Source organism: Myripristis murdjan, chromosome 14 (assembly GCF_902150065.1).
Source record: "Myripristis murdjan chromosome 14, fMyrMur1.1, whole genome shotgun sequence".
Lineage (NCBI taxonomy): Eukaryota > Metazoa > Chordata > Actinopteri > Holocentriformes > Holocentridae > Myripristis > Myripristis murdjan.
The window spans coordinates 13,218,789-13,241,067 of record NC_043993.1 but is presented as its reverse complement, the minus strand read 5'-3'; the positions used below and the strand labels follow the sequence as shown (position 1 = coordinate 13,241,067).

At 41.0% G+C, this 22,279-nt stretch overlaps 2 protein-coding genes across 3 annotated transcripts; one reads left to right on the top strand and one right to left on the bottom strand.

Moving 5' to 3' along the window:
• Positions 1-684: 684 nt before the first annotated feature.
• uspl1 (ubiquitin specific peptidase like 1) lies at positions 685-14,222 on the bottom strand. Of its 2 annotated transcripts, none has more exons than XM_030068645.1 (9): positions 14,071-14,222; positions 13,254-13,410; positions 12,194-12,316; positions 11,080-12,073; positions 10,155-10,265; positions 8,418-8,547; positions 4,625-4,750; positions 3,791-3,951; positions 685-3,586 (listed from the first exon to the last, which is right to left on the bottom strand). In XM_030068645.1, exons 2-9 carry the CDS (start codon positions 13,371-13,373, stop codon positions 1,677-1,679), a joined length of 3,675 nt encoding a protein of 1,224 aa, XP_029924505.1. In that variant the 5' UTR covers positions 13,374-13,410; positions 14,071-14,222; the 3' UTR covers positions 685-1,676. The 2 variants fall into 2 exon arrangements, with proteins under 2 accessions (XP_029924505.1, XP_029924506.1); XM_030068646.1 differs by having other exon boundaries at positions 13,400-13,410.
• A 3,305-nt stretch (positions 14,223-17,527) lies between these two features.
• On the top strand, positions 17,528-22,032 carry hmgb1a (high mobility group box 1a). The gene is made up of 5 exons (XM_030068897.1): positions 17,528-17,660; positions 20,254-20,414; positions 20,678-20,823; positions 20,996-21,170; positions 21,360-22,032. Exons 2-5 carry the CDS (start codon positions 20,268-20,270, stop codon positions 21,510-21,512), a joined length of 621 nt encoding a protein of 206 aa, XP_029924757.1. The 5' UTR covers positions 17,528-17,660; positions 20,254-20,267; the 3' UTR covers positions 21,513-22,032.
• Positions 22,033-22,279: the final 247 nt, after the last annotated feature.

The window sequence follows — 22,279 nt, the reverse complement described above, 5'->3', positions numbered from 1 at the left end:
AGGAAAAACATACCTGTGCTGCAGACGAGGGATAAAAATAATTTTTTGAGCTGCTCAGCACTTTCCTTTGGCATGCATTTTCAGATTAACACCTGGAGAATTCATAAATATTTCAGATGATATTCTGTAATCCTGCCAAAACTCAGGCATCTTTATCTAATTTTTGTAACTTGATTGTTTCCATGTTATCATCTTCACGGTGTCAAGAAAATGTATGGATGAAAATATGCTTAATCCTTAAATGATAAATGTACATTTGTTGCCTACAAAAAATAGTTGCATCAGGTCGTATGTGGCCACAAATAATCCTGAATCCTAGTTCTGTAGTGCCCTTGTGAATTCAAATAACAGATGCAACCAAAAATGCTAATTTTTAATGTAATGCTCCTTTTCAGAAATGAAAAAAGTTGCTTGTTAAACTCTATTACTTGAAATTTCTAGAAATTAGACTTAAAATCTTGAATTTGCAATACAATTATTCTGAGACTGAGGTGCCATAATTGACATGGCTTTGTGGCTGAAAGTGAAAAAAGGAACCACCCATACTTTCAATATCTTAAAAACCGTCGCTTTCCTGTTGAATACTCAGTAGCAGCAAACTGCTGATGGGTAAGGCAAATATGTTAGCAAAAGGAATCACATGCATAATTGGGTTTAAAATAATAACAATCGTTCAAATTTGCATAGATTCAATGTAATCATTTAATGACATTAAAAAAAATCCATTTTCTTCACAATTTAATACAGAAAATTCAAGTAATTTCTCAACACAAAGAAATTTGTACTATCATTGTAAACATGATATCTAGACACAATTACTAACATACAAAGTGCCATTCTAGCCAATTTAATAAATACTTAACTTAAAGATACAGTTCAAACGTTTTACCTAAGTGTTAACTCCAGTGGACTAGTATATACAGGTCATCTCTAACACTCTTTATAGTGACCAGCTGATTGTCTTCTGACCAAACAAAGTACACACAAACTGCTTGACCAAGATCCACTATCAGAGAGGACAATTACCATTTGATCTGTGTAAAACAAAGGGCGTCAACATGGGATGCGGGCCTCCACAGGGGGGTGCCGAACAGTTTCAGGGGAAGCTCAGGGATTCTTGAAGGATTTCTAATCAACAGACCAAAAGGAAATCCTGCTGTAGAATATCCTAAATGTCTGTCATTTGGTTAAAAAAAAAAAAAAAGAATTAAAAGGTAGGTTAGGAGAATTTACTGTTTTTTCTACCTTCCCATAATCAGACACACTAGTAGATGCTTTTGCAATCAGCCCTTTTTAATGTATTTGTGTGCATTTTGTAGTAGTGTCGATCGAATCTTAGGCTAGCTTGGCTCAACTGTTCAGTGTCTATCGGATCAAACAGCAGCTACATAATCCCACAGACATCCAGAAACTGAGCTAAGCTAAAGGGTGGGCACCTTTAAATTTTTTTTTTTTTTTAAAGAGGAGTTTGAAAACCCCTGTTCTAAATCAAAGGTAACATGGATATGTAGAAATATTTTCACGGTTCAAACTTCCAAACTGCATCTTTATGAGAACTGCATCACTGAGAAAAAAAAATTTGATTTAGCTTGTATTGTTATAACCTGTAGAGGTTCACCATTGCTTAAGTCCCATATAACAGCGAGTTGCGGTTAACATGTTATCCACCCTACAGCCTAAAAGAAAAGATCAAGAGCACTAAGTGCTTCTCTCTCCATCTCAGTCTGTTGTTGGGCAGCAGTCTCAGAGATGAACTCCTCCAGGAAGTTGTCACTGTTGGTTGTGAGGGAACCACCTGCAACAGTGTTAACCTGTGATGCTCCACCAATAGTGTTGCCGCCATAGTCCAAGTGCTCTCCTCCATCTTGCCCACTGGTGAGCATCTCTAGCAAGCCAGTGCTGTCCGGTGATAGGTTGCTGGCTGTTGTTGCTGGTGAAAGAAAGTCTGCGAGGAAGTCGTCGCAGTTGGAGCTGTCGTAGGTGCTAGAGGTCACGGTATGGGGGGAGCTCAGGTCGGTGCTGTCCGGTTTGAGATTGGCCTCTCCTCCCACTCCCTGCTGGTAACCCAATAGCTGATTTAGCTTTGCAAGCTTCTTTTTCTTTGCCTTAAGTTTCTTGAAGAGCTTGTACCTGAGTGCTTCGGTGTCACTGAGACCAGGGGGAACCTTCATCAACTGGCTACTGTGTTTCTTGGCGGATATCTGAGGGAGCCCAGTCACTCCAGGAGGAGAAGGTGATGTGTCAGACACTGTTGAAGCGTTTAGTGGGGGTTTCTGGGAGAACGGGGTAATGGATTGAGACGCCTTTGATTTGTCATCACGGGGTGCCAAAGGAGCCATTTTCTGAGTGGGCAAGGAGGGTAGAAGAGGAGTGTGAGAAAGGGTTGAGGTGTTTGACTTCTTTGCACTGAATGCGCCATACATGTCTGCAGCTTTTCGCAATAGGGCCTCACTGTCCTCTCTACAAAGCTGCGGTTTGGAGAAGTGTTCCACAGGAGTTCGCTGTCTTCTCACAGGGTTGGGGGTAGAGTGGTTGGGGACAGTGGGTTTTACTTTTGTGGTAGAGTCGGTTGTATGGGCGGGAATGATTTTAGTAATGTTTGAATGGGCTTGGTTTAGGGGGTGTCTGCTGAGCAGGTAGGACCAGCGGGCGTTCTGATCCATTGATGGTGGAAGCTCAGGACACCTCTTAGACATCGGCTGTGGTGAGATTTTGGTAGAAGACACAGGAGAGACTTCTTGTGTACTTTCAACAGGTGGTGTGCTATCATCCTGAGATGTGGCTTCCAACCGTGTGGGAAGAACCGTTTCTGAATTTCTCAATGCACTTGGTGAAATGGCCTGTGCTACGTTTGCCAACACTGCCTTTTCCCCTTTTTGTCTGCTTTTGTTTTTGCTGTTGGCTTTGGCTCGCCCTCGGCCTCTTCCTCTTGGCCTCTTCCTAGAACCAGGTACATACGAAGGATCACTGGATGAGTCATCCACAGTTTCACGGTCAGATGTGTGGGGTGTCGAGTCGTCCGCAGCAGGACCCTGAGGCATTTCACTGGATATTAGTGTGGAGGAGCTATCTGGAGTCAAGATGGACTCTGGACTTCCGTTCCTGCTAGGAAGACTCACATCAGGAGTTTGTTCCTTGTCATTCAAAGGCCCCGGTTCTGAGTCTTTCACCTCCCACAGAGTGAGTGTAACAATGTCGTTGTGGGTAAGGCCCTCAAAGGTGTCAAGCAGAGTTGTAGAACCTATGGATGTGTCAACACCTGCCGTTACTGTTGTGTTCATGCTGTTCTCACCAGTTACTGTGAGAGCACAGACAATGTCAGTGTCATTTTGTGAGATGAGAAGCGACTGGTCAGGGGACTGAGCCAGCAGTTCATCTGCCATAAAGTCTTTCTCTGTTAGGCTGCGGTTTATCTCATTTTTCGGTAGGGGAGATTCAGTAACAGTGGTAGAGGGGGAACAAGCATGGGGCTCCTCATCCACTTCCATCTCCCAGAAGACAATGTGGATGTCCTTAGCAGGAACTGGCAGCTTGGTATGGGCGGTACAGGCTGGATGCTTTAAGTCATCAAACTCCAGCCATGATCCTACAGCAAATAGGCATGAAATATAGTGTTACCAAAAAAGCATACAAAAAACACAAAACACACAGCAGATGAAGAATTCATCTTAATATGTGATTAGCTTTGGATAAACACCTACAAGTGTCTATAAAAGTTCACAATGGCTCATCCTTCAAGTCAAGTTAAGGACAAAATGATATGAAAAAACAATCTCTCTTTGATACTCACCATCAGGTTTATGGATCCAGGTGACAAAGTGCTTGAGATGTTGATCGTACTGTATGACAGTGGTGACTGAGTAGCGTTTCCCCTGGAAGGTGAAGGAGTAGGTTCTGACATCGCTGTCAGGCAGCCCCCCGACAAAGTGCAGTGCAAATACAGGAGGCACTCTAGAGAACAAACATACCAAAATCTGATTAAGATGACAGCAAAATGTAGAACTTTGTCTAATGTAGAATACAGAACTTTGTCTTAAAAAAAAAAAATTGTATTGCATCTGTATTGCATAACCATCAAAATAGGCTCATTATTCAGTATCTCTACAAACTCCAGTCTTTTTTTTTTTTTTTTTTTTTTTTTTAAATCAAAGCAAATACTTATAATAAAAATACAATATTTTTTTCCTAATCACTGATTGGTATAGCATATGAGCACACAATAAGTAGGGCTGGGCAATATAGGCAAAATCAAATTATCAATATTTTTTACTGAACACCTCAATATTGCTATTGTGGTGGTATTAAAGGGAGGACTGTTTACTGTTGATTTTACAAAATATTTACATTTTTTTTGATAAACAGTAATTAGTAATATGGATTAGATAACCGAGCAAGTGGAGGTAAATAGCAGCACACCTAGAGCAGACTATCAAGTTCAGAAAACTGCATCCCTTAAAACGGGAAAAGATAATTATTCTAGATCACAATATTCAAAACCTCACATAGTTTTGAAAAGAGGAAACATACATAGTTTCCTCACACAGTTTCTACTCTTATATCAATATAATATTGATATATTGCCCAGAGCTCACAATCAGCACACAAACACTTCATCCATCCTCACCTCTCCAGCACCATAGTCCTTTTCTGATTCTTCTGACTGCACACATTGCAGGGGGCCAAGTGAGCAGCATGAAGTGGGTGCCAATCAGACACAATATTTGTGAAAGTGGGAAGAGGTTTCATAACCCTGAAAGAAGAGGATGGAAATGTATTTAGAATTCACACAGCTTTTCAAAAGTTAAGCATTTTCAGCGAGGGAAAAAAAAGTTGGAAAACAATTATATTTATCCTGACAATACAGTGTTGGCAGCATGTTGACCTGAAATAATAACAGACCGTTTCTCCAGAAAAACAGCCCCATAGAGATCAACAGTAAAACAAGCAGAGAGGAAAAACTGTGCGAGACAATGTTTATCTTTAAGCTCTGTAACAGGAGCATGTTGAATCAAGGCAGGTTTGACAACTCTTGTTTACTTAATACTCATTAAGTAAACTGCGTTCTCCATGCATAATTCTCTTACAGATACACTAAGATGTGAAACTAGTGGAATGAAAAGGTGACAATAAGATGAGGATCACAGAAAGTTATGGGTTGCCAACTACCAGAAGACAATGCAAAGACCTGTCGTTCTTTACAAGTTATTCTGGTCTGCCTGAAGATACTCTCAGATGAATGTGTACAGCTATTAGTTTAGGCTAAAAGTCAGTTTATCATTTAACATACAGAGTGGTACGAGTTTAAATAAAAACTGTCTTGCCGTCTAAATACTCATGCAGCTCACAGTAGAGATGCAAACAGGAGCAAATGAAAAGCTGAAGTGGCAGCAGAGAGCGCATTAAGTGGTGTAGAAGGACACAAACATCTGAATTATTATCATAAACTAATTGCTTTTGCTAGTAAAGCAGTGATCAAATTTCCAGTTTCTGATTAAGCCAGCAACACTGTTCACAAAAACAGGCGCTTTCAAGTGCACAATTTATTATTCAAGTACATTCCCATCCTTGTAAATAACTACTGAAAAACTAAAGCGCTTAAGGATTTACTGCACCTGCGCAATCCTTACACAAAATATTAGAAGCAGATAACATCCCATAACACTTGAAACCAATGCAGAGTTTGTAATATTGCTTAGATCCTAATTGGCACGGGAGAATGTGTCACGTTTCAGATCAAAAAGATTAAACATCAAAAATTATTCCTATGGCTGTCCAGTCTGAAAACATCAAAATATACCTCAGAAACCTAAAGAAGACTGTCGAAATCATCTGCATTTTCTGCCAATAAGATTGTTCACTCTGGAAGTAGTGGACCTGTTTGTTGCGAGTTGTGGACCTTCTTTAATACACGCTTGTGATTTCACCCTGAGACCAGCACCCAGACTCATTAATTGAGCCAAGGCTACAATTAGTGCTGACAGATTACTTTAAACCCATCTCAGTAAGCATCTATTTCACCAAGCTGCTAGGTTCGAGAAACTGTGCTAAAGAGTGGCCACTGATAGATTTTAAGTAAAACGTGTAGTATCAGCATGTCTACAGCTTTCAGAACTAAATATAGTTGCTTTAAGACCTTTTCAGATAAATTTTAAGAAAATCTAAGACCACTTTTTGGACAAATCATCTTCTTATTCAAATTAACATCACAGGTAAGTATAAAGGTGAAGTACTATGTTTTACTACTATGGATACTGTGCAGAGGTCAGTGTTAGTTAGGAATATGGTCAGTTATTAACTTGAATATATAAACTGTTGTTGCCAGTTTACTTTAGGAATGAGGTGCCACTGTAATAAATCTAATCATTTTTTCCCCACAGAACCTGGGGCAGCTAAGTGCAAGGCCTTTCTTGGATTACTCTCTACAGATAAGTATGAAAGGTAAATATAAAGTCAAGTTAATCTAGAACAGGGGTTTAAAAACTTTTCCACCCCCAGGCCCACCTGTTCATTATTATAACGTGCTAGGGCTCATAGAGAAAAAAAATATTTCTCCCAAACTCTTTTGGCAAAGCTATTATTTTGTTTATTAAGCATGTGCTGACACTAATTTAAGTGCTAGTAGGTCATAAAATCAGAATTGTCCATAAAACCTTCAAAAAACGAATATAAATTCCATAAACTTTCAATCATAATAATGACAATCACTATAAAGTCATTCTGTTGTAACAATTCAACAATAAAAATGCTTGAAATAAAAATAATTAAAAACTAGGTCAACATCCACAAAACAGATCCACATCGATAACTCAGGTCTAGATCCACAAAAGCAGTCCAGATCCACAAACAGGATAACCCAACAAGATCCCAGGTTATTGCCTAAGGGTGCTTTCAGACCTGTGGCCCGTTTGCTTTGTTCCGATTCAGGGGCTAAATCGATACAGTTGTTTCGTTTTTCATTTGGGGCGTTTGTGTTCACAGGGCAACCGTCTGTAGCGGTTCAAAGCTGTAAACAAATGCCATGCGCGAACCAACTGTTCTCTCATTGGTCAGAAATTACCCCGAAAGAAGAAGTTTCCTCTTCCGTTCTTACCCCGGAAAAAACAAAAACCATGGAGCATCTTCAGAGTGTGTGGCTAGTTTGTTTCTCTGTGTTTCTGTGGTTAACGTACCCAGTGGCGGTTCTGCCCATGTTGCCGCCCTAGGCGAAATTACTGCCTTGCATCCTTTCGTGTTACTACTCCTACCTAGCCTACTTTTTATATGGACAAAATCTTGTTTGAATAAAAAGCCACCGGCCATGGCACCGGTTGGCATCAGGCGGGCCGGCCGCGGCAACGGCCGGTACCGCGCCCACCTGGTCAGGTCTGCCGGATCTGACAGGTGAGCGGCGCTGAAGATTTTTTTTTTTTTTTTTTTGTGCTTGTGCCGCCCCCCACATGACATGAAAAAATGCCCACTTCGCCCATGCCTAAAACCGCTACTGAATATACCGGTGTTCTGTAACGGAGGAAAACATCCTGTTCTACCGGGAATCAAGACTGCGCAGGGAAAATAATATCATACTGCATCTACTGAGAAGAAGACGGGCCGCGACAAGGAATCGCCGACGAAGATGGGCTCTGACACTGGTTGAACCACAGTTATGAGTGAGGTGTGTCGGTTGCTGTGTCGATTATGTTCTCACTGCAAACGAACCGCTCCAGGATTCAAATGGAAGCGAGCCGAGACCACCTCTTCTAGGTGATCTTGGCCCGCTTGTTTTGTCCCGCATCCGAGCGCGATTGCTGTGTTCACATATGTCCAAACGAACCGATCTTTAGGGGGAAACGCTCCCTGTTTCGGAACAACTGCTCAAAACAGGACAGGTCTGAAAGCACCCTAAGATTTTTTAAATTGTGATGAGCTACCATGTCTCCCTGAAGAGCATCCGCCCGGGACAAAAAAGGGGAAGTCACTACCCTGACTGACAGGGACTCAAAGCAATCAAAGCCACACATTTATCATCATCAGCACGGATGAAGTGTGAACATCTGACTGATGACATCACATCCTCAAAGGCCAATTCAGAGGTACAGGACAAATTAAGTGTGATTAAAAGCGGGTACAGATTGTAAAACTGGACTTGAACAGGTTGGGAAACCCTGGCAGGAATCAGCATTTTCTCAACAGGTGCAACAAGTGCAGTAAGTAAGTATTAAGGCATGCATTAACTTCAACAGGTTTGGTTTTATAACATTACAAAGGTTGACACTTGACTAATGATGACAAAAAAAAGATGTGGAAATGAAGTCAGATGAAATGTGCATGTTGAAATTAAGACATAACATTAAAAATTTGGACTATTTCATGACTTAAAGCCTTGTATGAAACATTTTACATTTTTAAAGGCCTTCCTATTCCTACATTTTACAACTTACCCGAGGTTGGTGGAAGTTTTGCACTTGCTGCACTTGAACTCCCAGTGAAACGTTAGCTGGAAGAGCGGCTCTGCCCAGGAGTCAGACATGAGGAGCAGTGGCATAGCGAACACTGGAGTTTCCCTCTGACCTGAAACACAACCACAACAGTTAGAGCATCGTCACAAGTGCACAAACTGACTGACGCTGCCGTTAAACCACTTTAAGGTGAGTTTGAGATCCGTTTCTACACAGTGGATTTCAGAAGATCACATCTGTTGCCACATTTGGCCTGAAATGGCTATTATGTGTCTCTTGTGGCTTTACTTATTTAAATTTGTGTCTGCATTACTTTTTCCTGCTCACCCTGTTCCGCTCCATCTCTTTGCATTATTTGTGTGCACACTGTAGCAGTACTGAGACTAGCACTGCGCGAGCTTGACCGCTTCCATATCTAGTTCTCATGCTCAAACTCAAACTGAGATGTAAGGAAAGTCATTTTTTGTGTACAGGCTTTTCACTTAATGGTTCCTGGTAGGACGGCAGAAGTCTCTTTTAAGAGCGAGTGAAACTGCTGAGTTACATAGTGAATCAAGATTGATCACTTATTAGGATTTCATGATATGCAAGTTACACAAAATGACATACAAGCACAAAATGCATTTAACAGCAAAAATCAAAAAAAAAACAAAAAAGAGGAAAAAAAAAAGGAGAAAAACATTTTTCTTTTCAAGTCTGAAGAGTGCTGTAGCTATCACTGTGTAGGAGCTGTAAGACAACAGTTAGATAGAAGAATTGTTTTACCATGGCGAGGTATGAAGATTCCTCGATAGTAATCACTGTCATCTGCTTGGAAAATAAGTCACATTTGGCTATATGATATCTAATATTCATGCACAGAAGGCCTCAGGGGCTCTGGGCGCACTGCACTGAAGTATTAGTGCAGACATCTTCAAACATTTCCGCCATTCGTACTGTATTTTAGCACAATTTGCATATGGTTTCTGAACAGACATTGGTATTCTACGAATGCCTTTGATTTGAAAAGTTTAGTGCAAAGAGTTTATTATGACCGCTGGATGGGACAATGTCTCTCTGTTGCGTTTCGTCTGCTGTCTCCTCACCTTGCTTCTTTCCCCTCTCACCTGAAAGTATACATTTTTCCAATTGTATATTCACGCTGCAGTCCCCAAACATTGATTACACTTGGCCCCTAACTCCTTTTATTTTTAACCCTAAACCTTGTTTGTTGTTAAAAATGAATGTACAACGGTGTTTTGCACCGGTGATGGAAAGTATGAACTGTGACTCTTTGTGACATTATGAGCCTGCTGCTTCTCATGCTGTACATGAACAAATTCAAAGGGAGAGAAGGGCAAGAAGAGGAGAGAAATGTGCTGCTCAACAACAGAATATTATGTTTTCTCTGGTGTCTCTTCTGTCACATTCAATCAAATGAATTTTAAACAGAACTGCACACTGCAGATCAACCTCGGGTACAATACCTATCTGTTTAGAATGCATTACCTATTCATTTCCTGATACAACACTCAAATTTGGTAACACCTCACTGTGGCTGCGGCCACAATGAGTGGTTATGAATGCAACATGCAAGCGCATGTCAGTGGCATGAGTGGCTGATCAATATGGAAATCAGACACTAGCCTAGGACACCCAGAATCATTTTTAATTTGCCTGAACTGAAATCGGATCAACTGGTTTGAAGGTATGATTGTCCTCCTCAGTGACGGCTCTTACCCAGTTTGCAATGTAGCTTGGGCTGCAGGAGTTGGAAGACAGACATCCTGAGACTCTGTAGGTCAGAGTTTGCTTTTTGCAGCACCTGGTTTGGCACCCTGACAACGCCATCTAGACAGGAAGAAAGTTTAAATGAAAACAAGCATCACTTCACTTGACAGCAAATTCTGAACAATGTGCAAGAATTGTGAATTTTATTTAGGGCTGGGCAATAAAACAACAGCAATAATTACCACAGTAAGTTTCTTCGATAAGTTTCCTCAACATAAATATAATAAATGTTGTAATATTTTCAGCGTGATTATATTCCAAGACTGACGCACAAATAGCCAGTGAAGTAGCAAGACTAGACAGAAGGCAGGCAAATATGGCAAGAAGGCACACAACAGCCAAACATGTTGCAGGAATGGAAAAAAGTCTGGTTACACACCCAGTTATGAGAGAAGAGACATACACCCCAAACAGCAATGGCATTCTATATTGTTCTGGTAAGCTAAAGGACATTTCTCCACACTTCACTCAGAAGCAAAAAAAATTAGCCTTTAATTTAAATATTACATTCTAATTATGTGATATATATCGAGACAATTATCATTATGACAAATTTTATGCTACCACATCGCTCACCACTATTCCCATTATCATATTAAATTGATTTAACAAATCTAAATTTCGATTTTACTATGTGTAATATAAAAATGTTCACATTTAGAGCCAGTGAATTAGTACTGAGATAAAAAAAATAGCTGTTTCACAGATACTCAACTGAAAACAAAGAAGCAAAAAGATAAAAGCACAGAAAAAAATACTTAAAATTATTAACTTGTTACATAATGCAGTTGCCTTGCCACACTAGAAACACAGACACCTCACAAAATCTGCTGAAATACCATTATGCTGACATGTTGGATTATCTGTTACTCACCTCTGCCAGTCTGCTGGTGAGCTTGGACGGCAGCACAGGCCTCGTTGTATCCTTTGATCAGCTGCCAGACAGGCGACTGCTGAGGTTCTTGGTTAGGTCTGGACTTTCTCAGGCGCTTACAATTCACCAAAGCAACAAGCAGAGCGTCCAGCCAACACAGGTTGTCCTTATTCCTCCAGAACAGCTGAGGTGGGACACGCACAAGCTCATCTGGCTCGTCTGAAAACACTGTGGCTGGGGACAAGTCTTCAGGTTCTGGCTCTCTTACTCTGCTGTCCTCACATGTGGACACAGTGTTACTGTCCACATCCCTTGCTTTTTGTTCAATCTTTGTTTGCTTACAGTGCTGAGGGGAAGTAATATCGATTTGGGCTGGATCAGCCTCCTTGTTTGTCAAGTCACGCTGGCTGGGGTATGACACTTCAGGTGAGCTCTTCACTTGTCTCTGGTCCACATCACTTGGCTCTGATTCCTGCACTTCTGAGGTATCCCAAGCATTATGGTGAGGAGAGAGCACCTGCACAGGCCCATCAGTGGTCAGCGGGTCCTCTGACGCACAGTGCACATGTCGAGCTGTGGCTGAGCCCACAGAAGATGTAACACCAACTGTGCATGCAGCATCCTCCAGTTTCTTCTCCACAACAGCAGCCGTCGTCGGCGCCTTACCATGCAGCAACTCCTGTGCTGCTGTCTCTACAGCTGGATAGTCAGAGGCCTTGTGGCATCCATTTACCTCCTTCTTTGGTGATGGATGTTGGACGTTGATGGTAACCTTGATATCAGCAGGCTCTGCTTGGCTGATACATGTGTCAGCGACACTCTGTAGCATAGGACTGTCATTTTCATTTGATCGCAAGCGCTTGGGTGAAGGTGCCATCAGCTCTTCCCTTTCGGGCTCCAGTGTGTTCTTCCTTTTATTCCCATTGTTGGGCTCCACGGGAACCAGGTCAGCCAGGACATCCTCCAAAGGCCGGCTGACCAGAGGAAAGAGGCACTGTGCGGGAGCAGAAACATTGAAGTTACAAAGGGCACTGTGCAAATATATAAAAACTGGTTATGAAGAAGCATGTATGTATGTGTGAGTGTGTGTAGGATGGTGGTGCCGAGAACTGACCTGTGGGTTTGTGCACAGGGTGATGGACTCATGGAAGTTGACACGGTAGGAGCGTAAGGCATAGGTCAAGCCCTTGGAAACACACCAGGGACAATTCTCCAATGAAGCAGCTCGTTCATGAACCTTTGGACAGCATGAAATCAAACATGGTATTAATAATTAATCAACAGACCACTGACAAAAGTCATTGGGTGGTAGCATGTTCACCATACCTCTTCAAAATAAAAGACTTTTGCACTTAAACCAGAAATAATACACTGGTTAAATGAGTATGCCAAAACAGAAAAAATAATTTGCTTTTAATCCATTTCTGCATGTCCAACTGTAGCCGGACCACTTTGAGATGATGTACTGAAAAAAGACAACGACAAAAAACAAAACAAAACAAAACAAAACAAAAAAAAAAAAACACACTTGTTCTTAACTTTACCACAGCAACATATCAGGATCAGTTTCATTTTTCTCCTGCTATAACCAGCATTTAAGTTTATATATTCATTACACATTCAAACAATAAAATGCACATGCATTACAATAACAAAGTGGAATTAACATCTTTTTATTTGATCAACCTTTCGTAAGTGAAAAAGATGAAAAGATGTGGGGCTGCTTAAAATAATGAAGTGTTGGAGGTAAACTGATTAAATTCACTGCAGTGATTCCTCATACCATCACAGGGAGGGGTGCTGTTACAGCAGCAGGTTGTCCACATATTGCACAGGAATGAGAATGAAAAGCACACGTGCCGTGGAGTTTCACAGTATCAACAATTGTGAGTAAACCAACACCACATACCATTCTTTTCTTATCAGTAGGTATGACCAAATTTGGCCTAGTATTCCCAGTAGTACACCCTAGTTTCTCTTATGTATGCGCACTGGCAATCTTAAACTTGAAGCCGACAGCAAAACCTTTCGCCTTTTGATATCGAAGATTTCCGTTCTTTTTGTTTGTTTTTAATGTTCAATTTGCACTGATACAACTCAGTGTCCCCAAACATAAACCAGCTTTGCACAAGTGACACATCATATTACGGGAGGAAAACATGAGTTCAACTGACTTTTCCCAAATACCCCGCCAGCGGTGAGGCCAAAGCCCCCAAACCAGTGTCTTCACCAGTCATTGGCAAACAACTGCTGCTCTTCGGGTCCAAAGCTGTCTGGTGCCATTCAATAAACATTACCACACCACCGCAACCTGGCTCACCTCCGTAGGGGCTGAGGAGAAAACATCACAGTGCACGTTACTTAATGTCATCATACCAACATGCTATGGTGATACAACAGTGAGCCCACATGTAATTGCAATCCACAGCTGTCAACATATAGGCCTATATAAATCTACTCAGTGTACAGTAAAGTGCTGGCAGATACTCCGGGGGACCCTGGATGGCTGGTCTAAAAATAAGCAGTCGGAGGCGCCATTGACCAGGCTGCATACACTCATCCAACAGGGTCGCAGTTTTTTAAATAATAAGGGTTTGGGACGGAAGCCGATCAGGGAAAACAACAGATTATGTGTCCTTAATAATGAAAAAGCTCCTATGGCAAAGCAGCAATGCAGTTTTTGACCATAACACTAATGAGTTACACGCAAAGACTCTCTTACTGAATAACGTAAGATAGCGTATCGGTCAAATAACGCTATTTTCTAGTTGGATAATGCGTTAATTGCAAAAGGGCTAACAATAACATTTATCATGGCAACTTTAACGTAATCAATTAGCCTGCAGACGCTAATGAATGAGCCCCAGTCCCGGCGGCTAACGTGCTACCATGATATTAGCTGAGACTGGAGGAGCCACATGACAAAGACGAGCATGGTAAGTTAATTCAGATGCAGAATTCCCTTTCTATCTGGTTAAAAATGATCCATACCGAAATTAGGTTCATCGTGTGTCTTCCTTTCCTAATTTCATCTGCGGAATGTATCCAGGCACGACTACTTAAATCCAACTTGGGATATTTTTCCATGTGCATCCCTCCTTTAGTTCGTATCCGCAACGTTCTTGTTCCGCTCGCCGGGCGGCTGTGCGCCAGCCTTTTTCTTCCCCCCTGTGTCGGCAAATGTGTGTTCCGCAGGATACCGCCTCCACTCGGCCACTCCAGCACACTGCAGCAGCAGCCTTCCCGTAACTTATTGTTCATGTTTGGTATTACTCAGGAAGCCAGTGTTTAGACGTTATGAACTTGGCCAGTGTTATTGCGGGAAGTCGCATTTAATCAGTTTTAATCAGTTCAAAAAGCGTGCGGCCTAATTACGTAATGAGGACTATTCATATAAGCCCGCTATTTTAAAAATTAAACATGAAGTTGCCATATGTGTGCCATTATGTCGAAAGTAAAAGTATAAGACATTTCTTAAAAAATCTTTATCTTTATTTATGTAAATAGCTCTTTTCAGAAAACAAATTACAAATCTTAGAGCAAGTAAAAGAAAAATAAATACAGGCTTATATATATATATATATATGTCCCCCACATGTCCCACACATGTCCCCCACTTTAAAATACAGCCTCGCTCTCCCTCCTCCTGCTTGCCTCTTTTGCTATTGTACCCCCCACCCCCCAACACCCACGCGCGCGCGCACACACACCCGCGCGCGCACACACCACACACACACACACACACCCTTCCTATGTCTGTCTTTTACACCACCCAATCCCTCCTCCTACATGTGCCCTCCTCCCTTAAGCCCCTCCTGTATCTGCTGCTCTCCTGTCCTCTATTTTTCTCTTGATGACAAAATGAATTTGCATATTTTTCCCAGGCAGCGCTCATTAGAATGCATAAACTGGTCGCCTCCTAGCCTCATGAGCAGGGTAGCTTTTTGCCATTGCATCTCCTGATGCAAAATGAGACACAGACAGCATCACAGGCAGACATGTGGCTTGAGTCTGGGTTGTGATTGGCATTTTGAATGAGTTTACCCTTCCCTGTCTTAATTCAGGGATATGGATAAACTCTGTGTCAGCCATTTTTCTTTGTTTCTACATTAGCTGTAAAAGACAGCACGTACATTAGATATTTCTTTAGGGAATATAGGTACAACTATTTATGCATTTCTCGAGGATATATAATTGGAACACAGACATCTCCCATATATGCATTTTAGAGCCGCGTTTAGCAAATCATCATGAACCTTGAACCTTTTTATTACGTGATTAACTGTCCACCCCCCATCCCCACACCCCCACACAATTAGATAATGACAATACCTCAAGTTTGGGGGAGGGGGCGAGTAATTTTTGTATGGGGCATCGTCGTTATTGCCTTAATTGCAAGATAATTCTGAACCGTAAAATTAAGCTGGCCACTCGGATAGGTGTCTCAAACTTCCCTCAGTCTTCCGGCTGTACATTTTGGAAATTATTTCACTATACTGCTGGACACTGATAGGAGACGAAGGACGCTCCTGTACCTGAGGGGTGCTCTTGAGTTGAGCACATACAGAGCACCCTGAGTTGTCCAAAATAATCACCCCAATGTGCTTTTTTTTTTTTTTTTTTTTTTTTGTAAGTAGGCGGACAGGGGACGCAGGACGCATTCATCATCATCTACACTGCAAGTTCCAACGACATTACGTTAATATGAGATGTAATATTTCATGCAAAAGCATCACAAGGTGAGATTCGTGAGTGTGATCCATAATACAGTAAAAGTCTCTCTGTAAGTCTTTTAACTTAGTGAGTGTCACATAAACTCTACACAGTGCAGTTACAGAGGATAAAAAACAACAACATGACAGTAAACAAAAGTCTGTACAACTTTTCTCTTCAGTTAAGACCCTTTTCTTTGCACATGAGCTGTCTGACTAGAGAGGGAGAAGACTTTGGTAACACTTTATAAAAACCATCATTAATAAATGGCAAACTGATAATCAACTAAACTATAGTTAATCTTCATTTGAATGTGAACAAACAATGAAATTATAACTAATAATGTTTACTAATTATTAGTGATGTTACACACATACACACAAAATAGCTATGTAGTGTTAAACAGATAGTGGCATGACATGTGGCTCTGCTCATATGCTCACACCATAACACACAACAATGACAAGCACAGCAGCATAACACTGATTATAGCATTGTTAATCAGTGGTAAACATTAACAGATGGGTGAAAGTTAGGTTAACAGTTAACATTAATCATCATGTCATTGTTTGTTAACAGTAACATAACTATTAACTTAAATTTAATTAACCATTAGTTTACCGTTTATTAATGATGGTTATCATAAAGTGTTATTAGGATGTTTGCTTGTGGTCAATTAGTCAAATAACACAGGTCTGCAGTAGTCACATATAAGTAATTAACTGCACAGTACTACCATGCATGTGTCTATTTTTGTATGATATTGCCAAATTTCTTACAATAATCTTATTCTCTGCTGCTATGCATTGAATTATTAGCAGGAGCTTCTCGATTTCCACCTTACCCTGTGCATTTTAACGGGGTACTGCATTGCATGATAACGCCCCCTTAATCACAGCAGACTATGCTAAATTAGACAATTTGTTGCTGTATGGAGATGGTAACTGGGGCTGTGGTCCACTTTATTAAGTGCATTTATGATCTGATGCCTGATTCTCCTCTGCGGGCTGAGACTGGCTGCAGCCAAGCCCACGAAGCCATATACCAAATAGTTAGCCTTATACTAAACGGGTGTAAATGAACACTTTTAAGAGGTACATTTGTTGATCAAAACATCGCTGGCTAGTCAGTGCAATATGTTTTCTTGATTAGGAGGCCGGAATTGGTGGAATGAAACAAGGCACACCCTGATGCAGAAAAAAAACACTGCCTTTTTTCATATACTATTGCGTCGTGCATCTAACTTATTGACAAATCCTCTAAAATATCATATCAAATGCCTAACTTTACCACAACGAGACTCGGTGCGCACTTTTTATGCCCTTGCATTTGAAAGCACGGGGTTCTTAATGTGTGTGTTTAAAATCAGAATTCGCCATTAAAGTTAACATTGACTGGGACGAGGGGACAATAGCGCTGATTGATGAAGTCGGGAAGCGCCTGCCAGCACAATGGCATTACATTTCACAGCTGTCTTGTTCGCCGACTACATGCGCTCCACGTTGTCTCATTCATTTAACTTGCCTACTGTACACTGTGCTCAACATAGTGAATTCAATACTATGGCAAACACACTACACTACTACTAGCTACAGCATGCTCGGACAGAAATATTTTTGTATCCACGCGCCTCCTAAAAGTTCGGTGACGTTTCACAAAAGACAGCCAATGGGACTTCGTCTTATATTAGGACAATGAAAAGCCCCTGGCCAATCAGGCGGGCTTTAGACTGGGCGCCAGCCAATAGCGAGCGAGCCCCGCCGAGAGTAATGTTAGAGAGTCGAGGACTGAAGACACTGCGTATCGCTAGTGTAAGTGTTCCCTCACACAGCCATTGCAGAGCATTGAGATCCAGCGATAGACCGTAGGTAAGTATCACACACATGAAAATTTGAAGTGTCGGTAAGGATGAAAATGACGATAACATTCATAAATATCTCAGTGACACGTCGGCTATGGTCGAATGTGAAACCCTTTCCAGTTTCCAAGAAATTCGTCGTGTAAAAGCGTCAAAAAATAACAAAAAACAGCTAACGCTAGCCAGGTAACGTTACATTACTCTGCCTCGGAGTGTGGACCAGACGCTTTGTAAAAAAAGAAGAAAATATCAACTCCGACTAAACTCGACGAAAACCGTCGATTTTGTGAAAAAGGAATAATTTTGAATATTTCTGCCGTGTCATTCATGCAAGATTGAGGCGAAACATTGGGTAGTAAAGGCGTAAAAAATAAGGAATGTCTGGCGGACAACTGGGTATAGCGCTCAACACGGTTAGCGACAATGGTAGAAGACTGTTAGCTAGCCATTGGCATTGCAGTGCATTGCGAGGCTGAATGCCTGTCATGTGAAGGCTGGGGAGCATGGGAATTTGGATACAAATACAAAATTTATAGAAAACATCAGAAAAAGAAACAGCGTCTAAAAATACGCACGTTTGTATATTTTGCATCTCAGTAATCAGCTCACAAAATGGTGAAAAAATTACCTCAGGATCTGCGCTTTACTGTAATGGCTGACTGTATTCGCATAGGAAACAAGGCAGCGAGGCAAATGGGAAGCCAGTCATAGAGGCGCACTTCAGTTCAACTTTTTCTAACCATGTTTTCTTGATAAACAGTCGCGCAACTATAAAACCTGAAGACGGCGAAAGAAAGTTCAATCTTTCGTGATTCCAACGACACCTTCGCGGTAATTTTCCGATGATGTTAAAGAGTTTAAATCGCGGGTTGTAGCGAGGTGGTCGCCGCGGTCGCTCTGCCCTCTATTGCATGCAGTGCAATGGCTGTGCGCTGACACAAAGAGAAGGAGCCATATTCTCCATGTTAGTGGATGAAGACAAGCGGCCATTAGGAGCTCATAGGAACCAAGTCAGTAGTACACCCCGCTCATAGACACAGTACAGACCCAATGTATTACTATACAAGGCGGCTAGTGCAATAGGAATCAATCGGGGGGAATATTTTGTCAAGATCGCCGGCTTTCTAGAGATATTTGTCGTGTTACAAAGCGAACTGGGAGGCGGGAGGAGACATTTGAGGGGGACTTTCTTTCATGAAGAAGGCTTTCTCACAAAATGGAAGAAGAAATATTGCCGTCGTTGTTGACCTCCTTTTCCTCAACGAGAGCCTATGCGCCATTACTACTACTTCGGCCGACACTGATTACTTGGGAGTTACCGTAGCATTTCACATTAATGGAGGAAAAATATATATTTTTTTCTTGTTTTTGACGATTTTTGCAAATCATGGAGACTTGTTTCTAAACCGAAATGAAATAAAAGAATGACGATAGCTGAATGTTTGGTGGCCTCAAATGGCAGTTTTAAGTGCCCCCGTTCCAATAAAAGGATTTATGATTTTTATTTGTGTATTTTTGTGTGATCTACCAGTTTACGAAAGCGAATGCTTAGAGGGGTTCATTTTTGGCCTGTTATTGTTGCAGATCAGGTTTTGGGTGATTTTTTTTTTTTATTGTTTTGTTTCGCAAAGACAAGTCTCTCTCTCTCCCCCTCTCTTTTTAAACAAAGTCCGCCGTTGTAGCTAGTCCCATAGAGAGTTATAGGTTTATGCTCTGCACTTGAACTTAAGAAACTTGGCTGCAGTTTTTTCTGAAAGTGATGCGGACCGGATAATGCAGCTATAGGGAAAATATCAGCTCTATGCAATGCAAATTTCACTTCCTTAATGAATCTGGAGCGATGTATTTACTTTATGTAAAGCATTATAAGAAAGCCTGACTACTGTAGCTGGTTTTATGTACTGGCCCACAGCTCAGTTTTTCTTTTAAATATCAATAAAACGATTTATATCCTATAATTCCCTACCAGAACCGGGCAGTAGGCTGCATTTTTTAGGTTGCGACTTTTAGTGTAGTTTGATAGCAAGGAGGGCGGGTCACAGAAGTAACGTAGTGCTATACAACACTAATAGTCAATAGGGAGAAATAAATGACGAGGTCACAATACAGTATTAAGTACATGGGAGATGTAGTGCAGAGTAAAACCACAAAACCAGTTTCCACACCTTTTAAGCATGACATAAAAATACTTGACATAAATTCAAATTCAAATAATAAAATGTGTCTTAAAGACACATTTTAAGCAACATTTGTTGAAAATACACTTGGTTTTAGTTTAGAAGTTTTGGCTTTCTATATGATAGTCGGTGACTGGAGGCCATAGTTTACCCACCTTTTCATGTTCTACTGCATCACTGTACATGGAAAACAGTTTAAGGACACACATTTGGCAATTTTACCAACTTTTATCGGCAATATTGTCAGGATTTCTTTTCTTTTTCATGCCATTTTCTAATGTACAAAAGTGTATATTAACCAACCCCAAGTCACCCATGCAGCAATAATATTGCTCAGCCCCAAAGAAAACTCAACAATTAAATAATTATACTGAATGCTGAATGTATTACTCAACGAATCTTTAACTGAAGTAACATCTTTTTAAGATACTGCCATCAAGATGGGGAAAGATCCAACCAAGCCAAGAGGGAAGATGTCTTCCTATGCCTATTTTGTCCAGACCTGTCGGGAGGAGCACAAGAAAAAACACCCTGATACTTCGGTTAACTTTGCAGAGTTCTCCAAGAAGTGCTCTGAGCGGTGGAAGGTAGGAGGTGGAGATGAACATGGGGATCTTTTTACCTTTTAGTTTGTCTTACTATCACAAAAATTACTTTGTTTCTAATTTGTGACAAAATACCATTTTTTAATTTGTGACAAAATACCCCCCCCCCCCCCCCCCCCCCCCCAAAAAAAAAAAAAAAAACCTCATACACACCCTTCTGGGGAAAAAAAGTTGCAATCAAAAGTACAAATTTCCACTTAATTCAGTGTTTTTTTTTTTTTTTTTTTTTTTTTTTTTTTTTACAGACTATGTCATCCAAAGAGAAGGGCAAATTTGAGGAGCTGGCAAAGCAGGACAAGGCACGATATGAGAGGGAGATGAAGAACTACGTGCCTCCCAGGGGAGAAAAAAAGAAGAGGTTCAAGGACCCCAATGCCCCCAAGAGACCTCCGTGAGTACAGCCTGTCAAGATTTGATAGAGCCTTGTCTCAAATGCAAGAGGCTGTCTACAGGACAAAATATATCTGAATCATAAGCAGCTGAGTCATGTTGTGAAGACACAAATTGAAACATGTCACATTGCATAAATGACAAGCTCATTCTTTTTCCCACCCTCTCTCCAGATCGGCCTTCTTCATTTTCTGCGCAGAGTTCCGCCCTAAGGTCAAAAGTGAGAGCCCCGGCCTGTCCATCGGAGATGTTGCCAAGAAGCTGGGCGAGATGTGGAACAGCACCACGGCTGAGGACAAGCAGCCCTTTGAGAAGAAGGCTGCTAAACTGAAAGAGAAATATGAGAAGGTAAAAGAAGCGTTGGCCCCTCCATTACCTTGAATATACTTAGCCAGGTCTTGTTGCATTCATACTGTGCCCTAAGAATGCTCCAACAAGTGTTACTTTGCATCGTTTTGATAACACCTATTATCAGAATTGCATTTTTAGACTGTTATGGTCATTAAATATTAATTGAAACTCTGTTATTCACCACAGGACATCGCAGCATATCGTGCTAAGGGCAAAGTGGGCGGTGGTGCACCTGCAAAAGCCCCCGCCAAGATGGAGAAGAAGGAAGAAGATGACGATGATGACGATGAAGATGATGATGACGAGGAGGATGATGATGAGGATGATGATGACGAGTAGGCAGCCAGTGACATACAGTGCTCATTTTCTTGTTTATAAAGCATTTAATCCCCTTGTACACACTTCACTTACTGAAAAAAAAAATAAGTTAGTCTCCCGTGGAAAAAAAGGCACAAAAAAATAAGGCTGTGTATATCAGTTGTTTTTATGCTGTACAGTTTTTTTTCTCCTTTTTGTATAGTTAACACTACAAAAGTATCGTGTCTGTATCTTTCTGCCAGTCTTATTTTTCCAGTGGTAGTTCCTAGACCACTATTCCACCTGGTACAGTGTAAAGGGGTGGGCTTACAGTATTTACCCTAGCTAGAGGTGCACAGCACATAAAACCCCTCCTGAGTTGAATCTGAGTGCTTGTTTTCCTTTCCTGTGTGTTTTTATTTTAAATGACATGTTATGAAATTGACGTATCACAGTTTTACTGTTCTTTGAGTACCACTGTAATTGCAAAAATAAGAAAAAAAGCCTTGTTTATTGTTTAAATTTAAATTGCTTCTGATGTCAATAAACATTTTTTTAATATGTTTTGTATTGTGTCTAGAAAAACTTCATATGTATTGCTGATTTCCCCACAGGTTTCACACCATGATGAAGTGGGTCTAAGTTTTTGGCCAGATCAGTCTGTTCACAGTGAACATTAATAAGTACAAGATTGAGTCAAGAACAAAAGTATGTAATGTTCAGAGGCACGCCAAGTCCTCACTAATACTGGGAAGGGATGCAAGGTAGTACACATGTATTACATTTGAGGCCTTTGTCTAAAGACCACT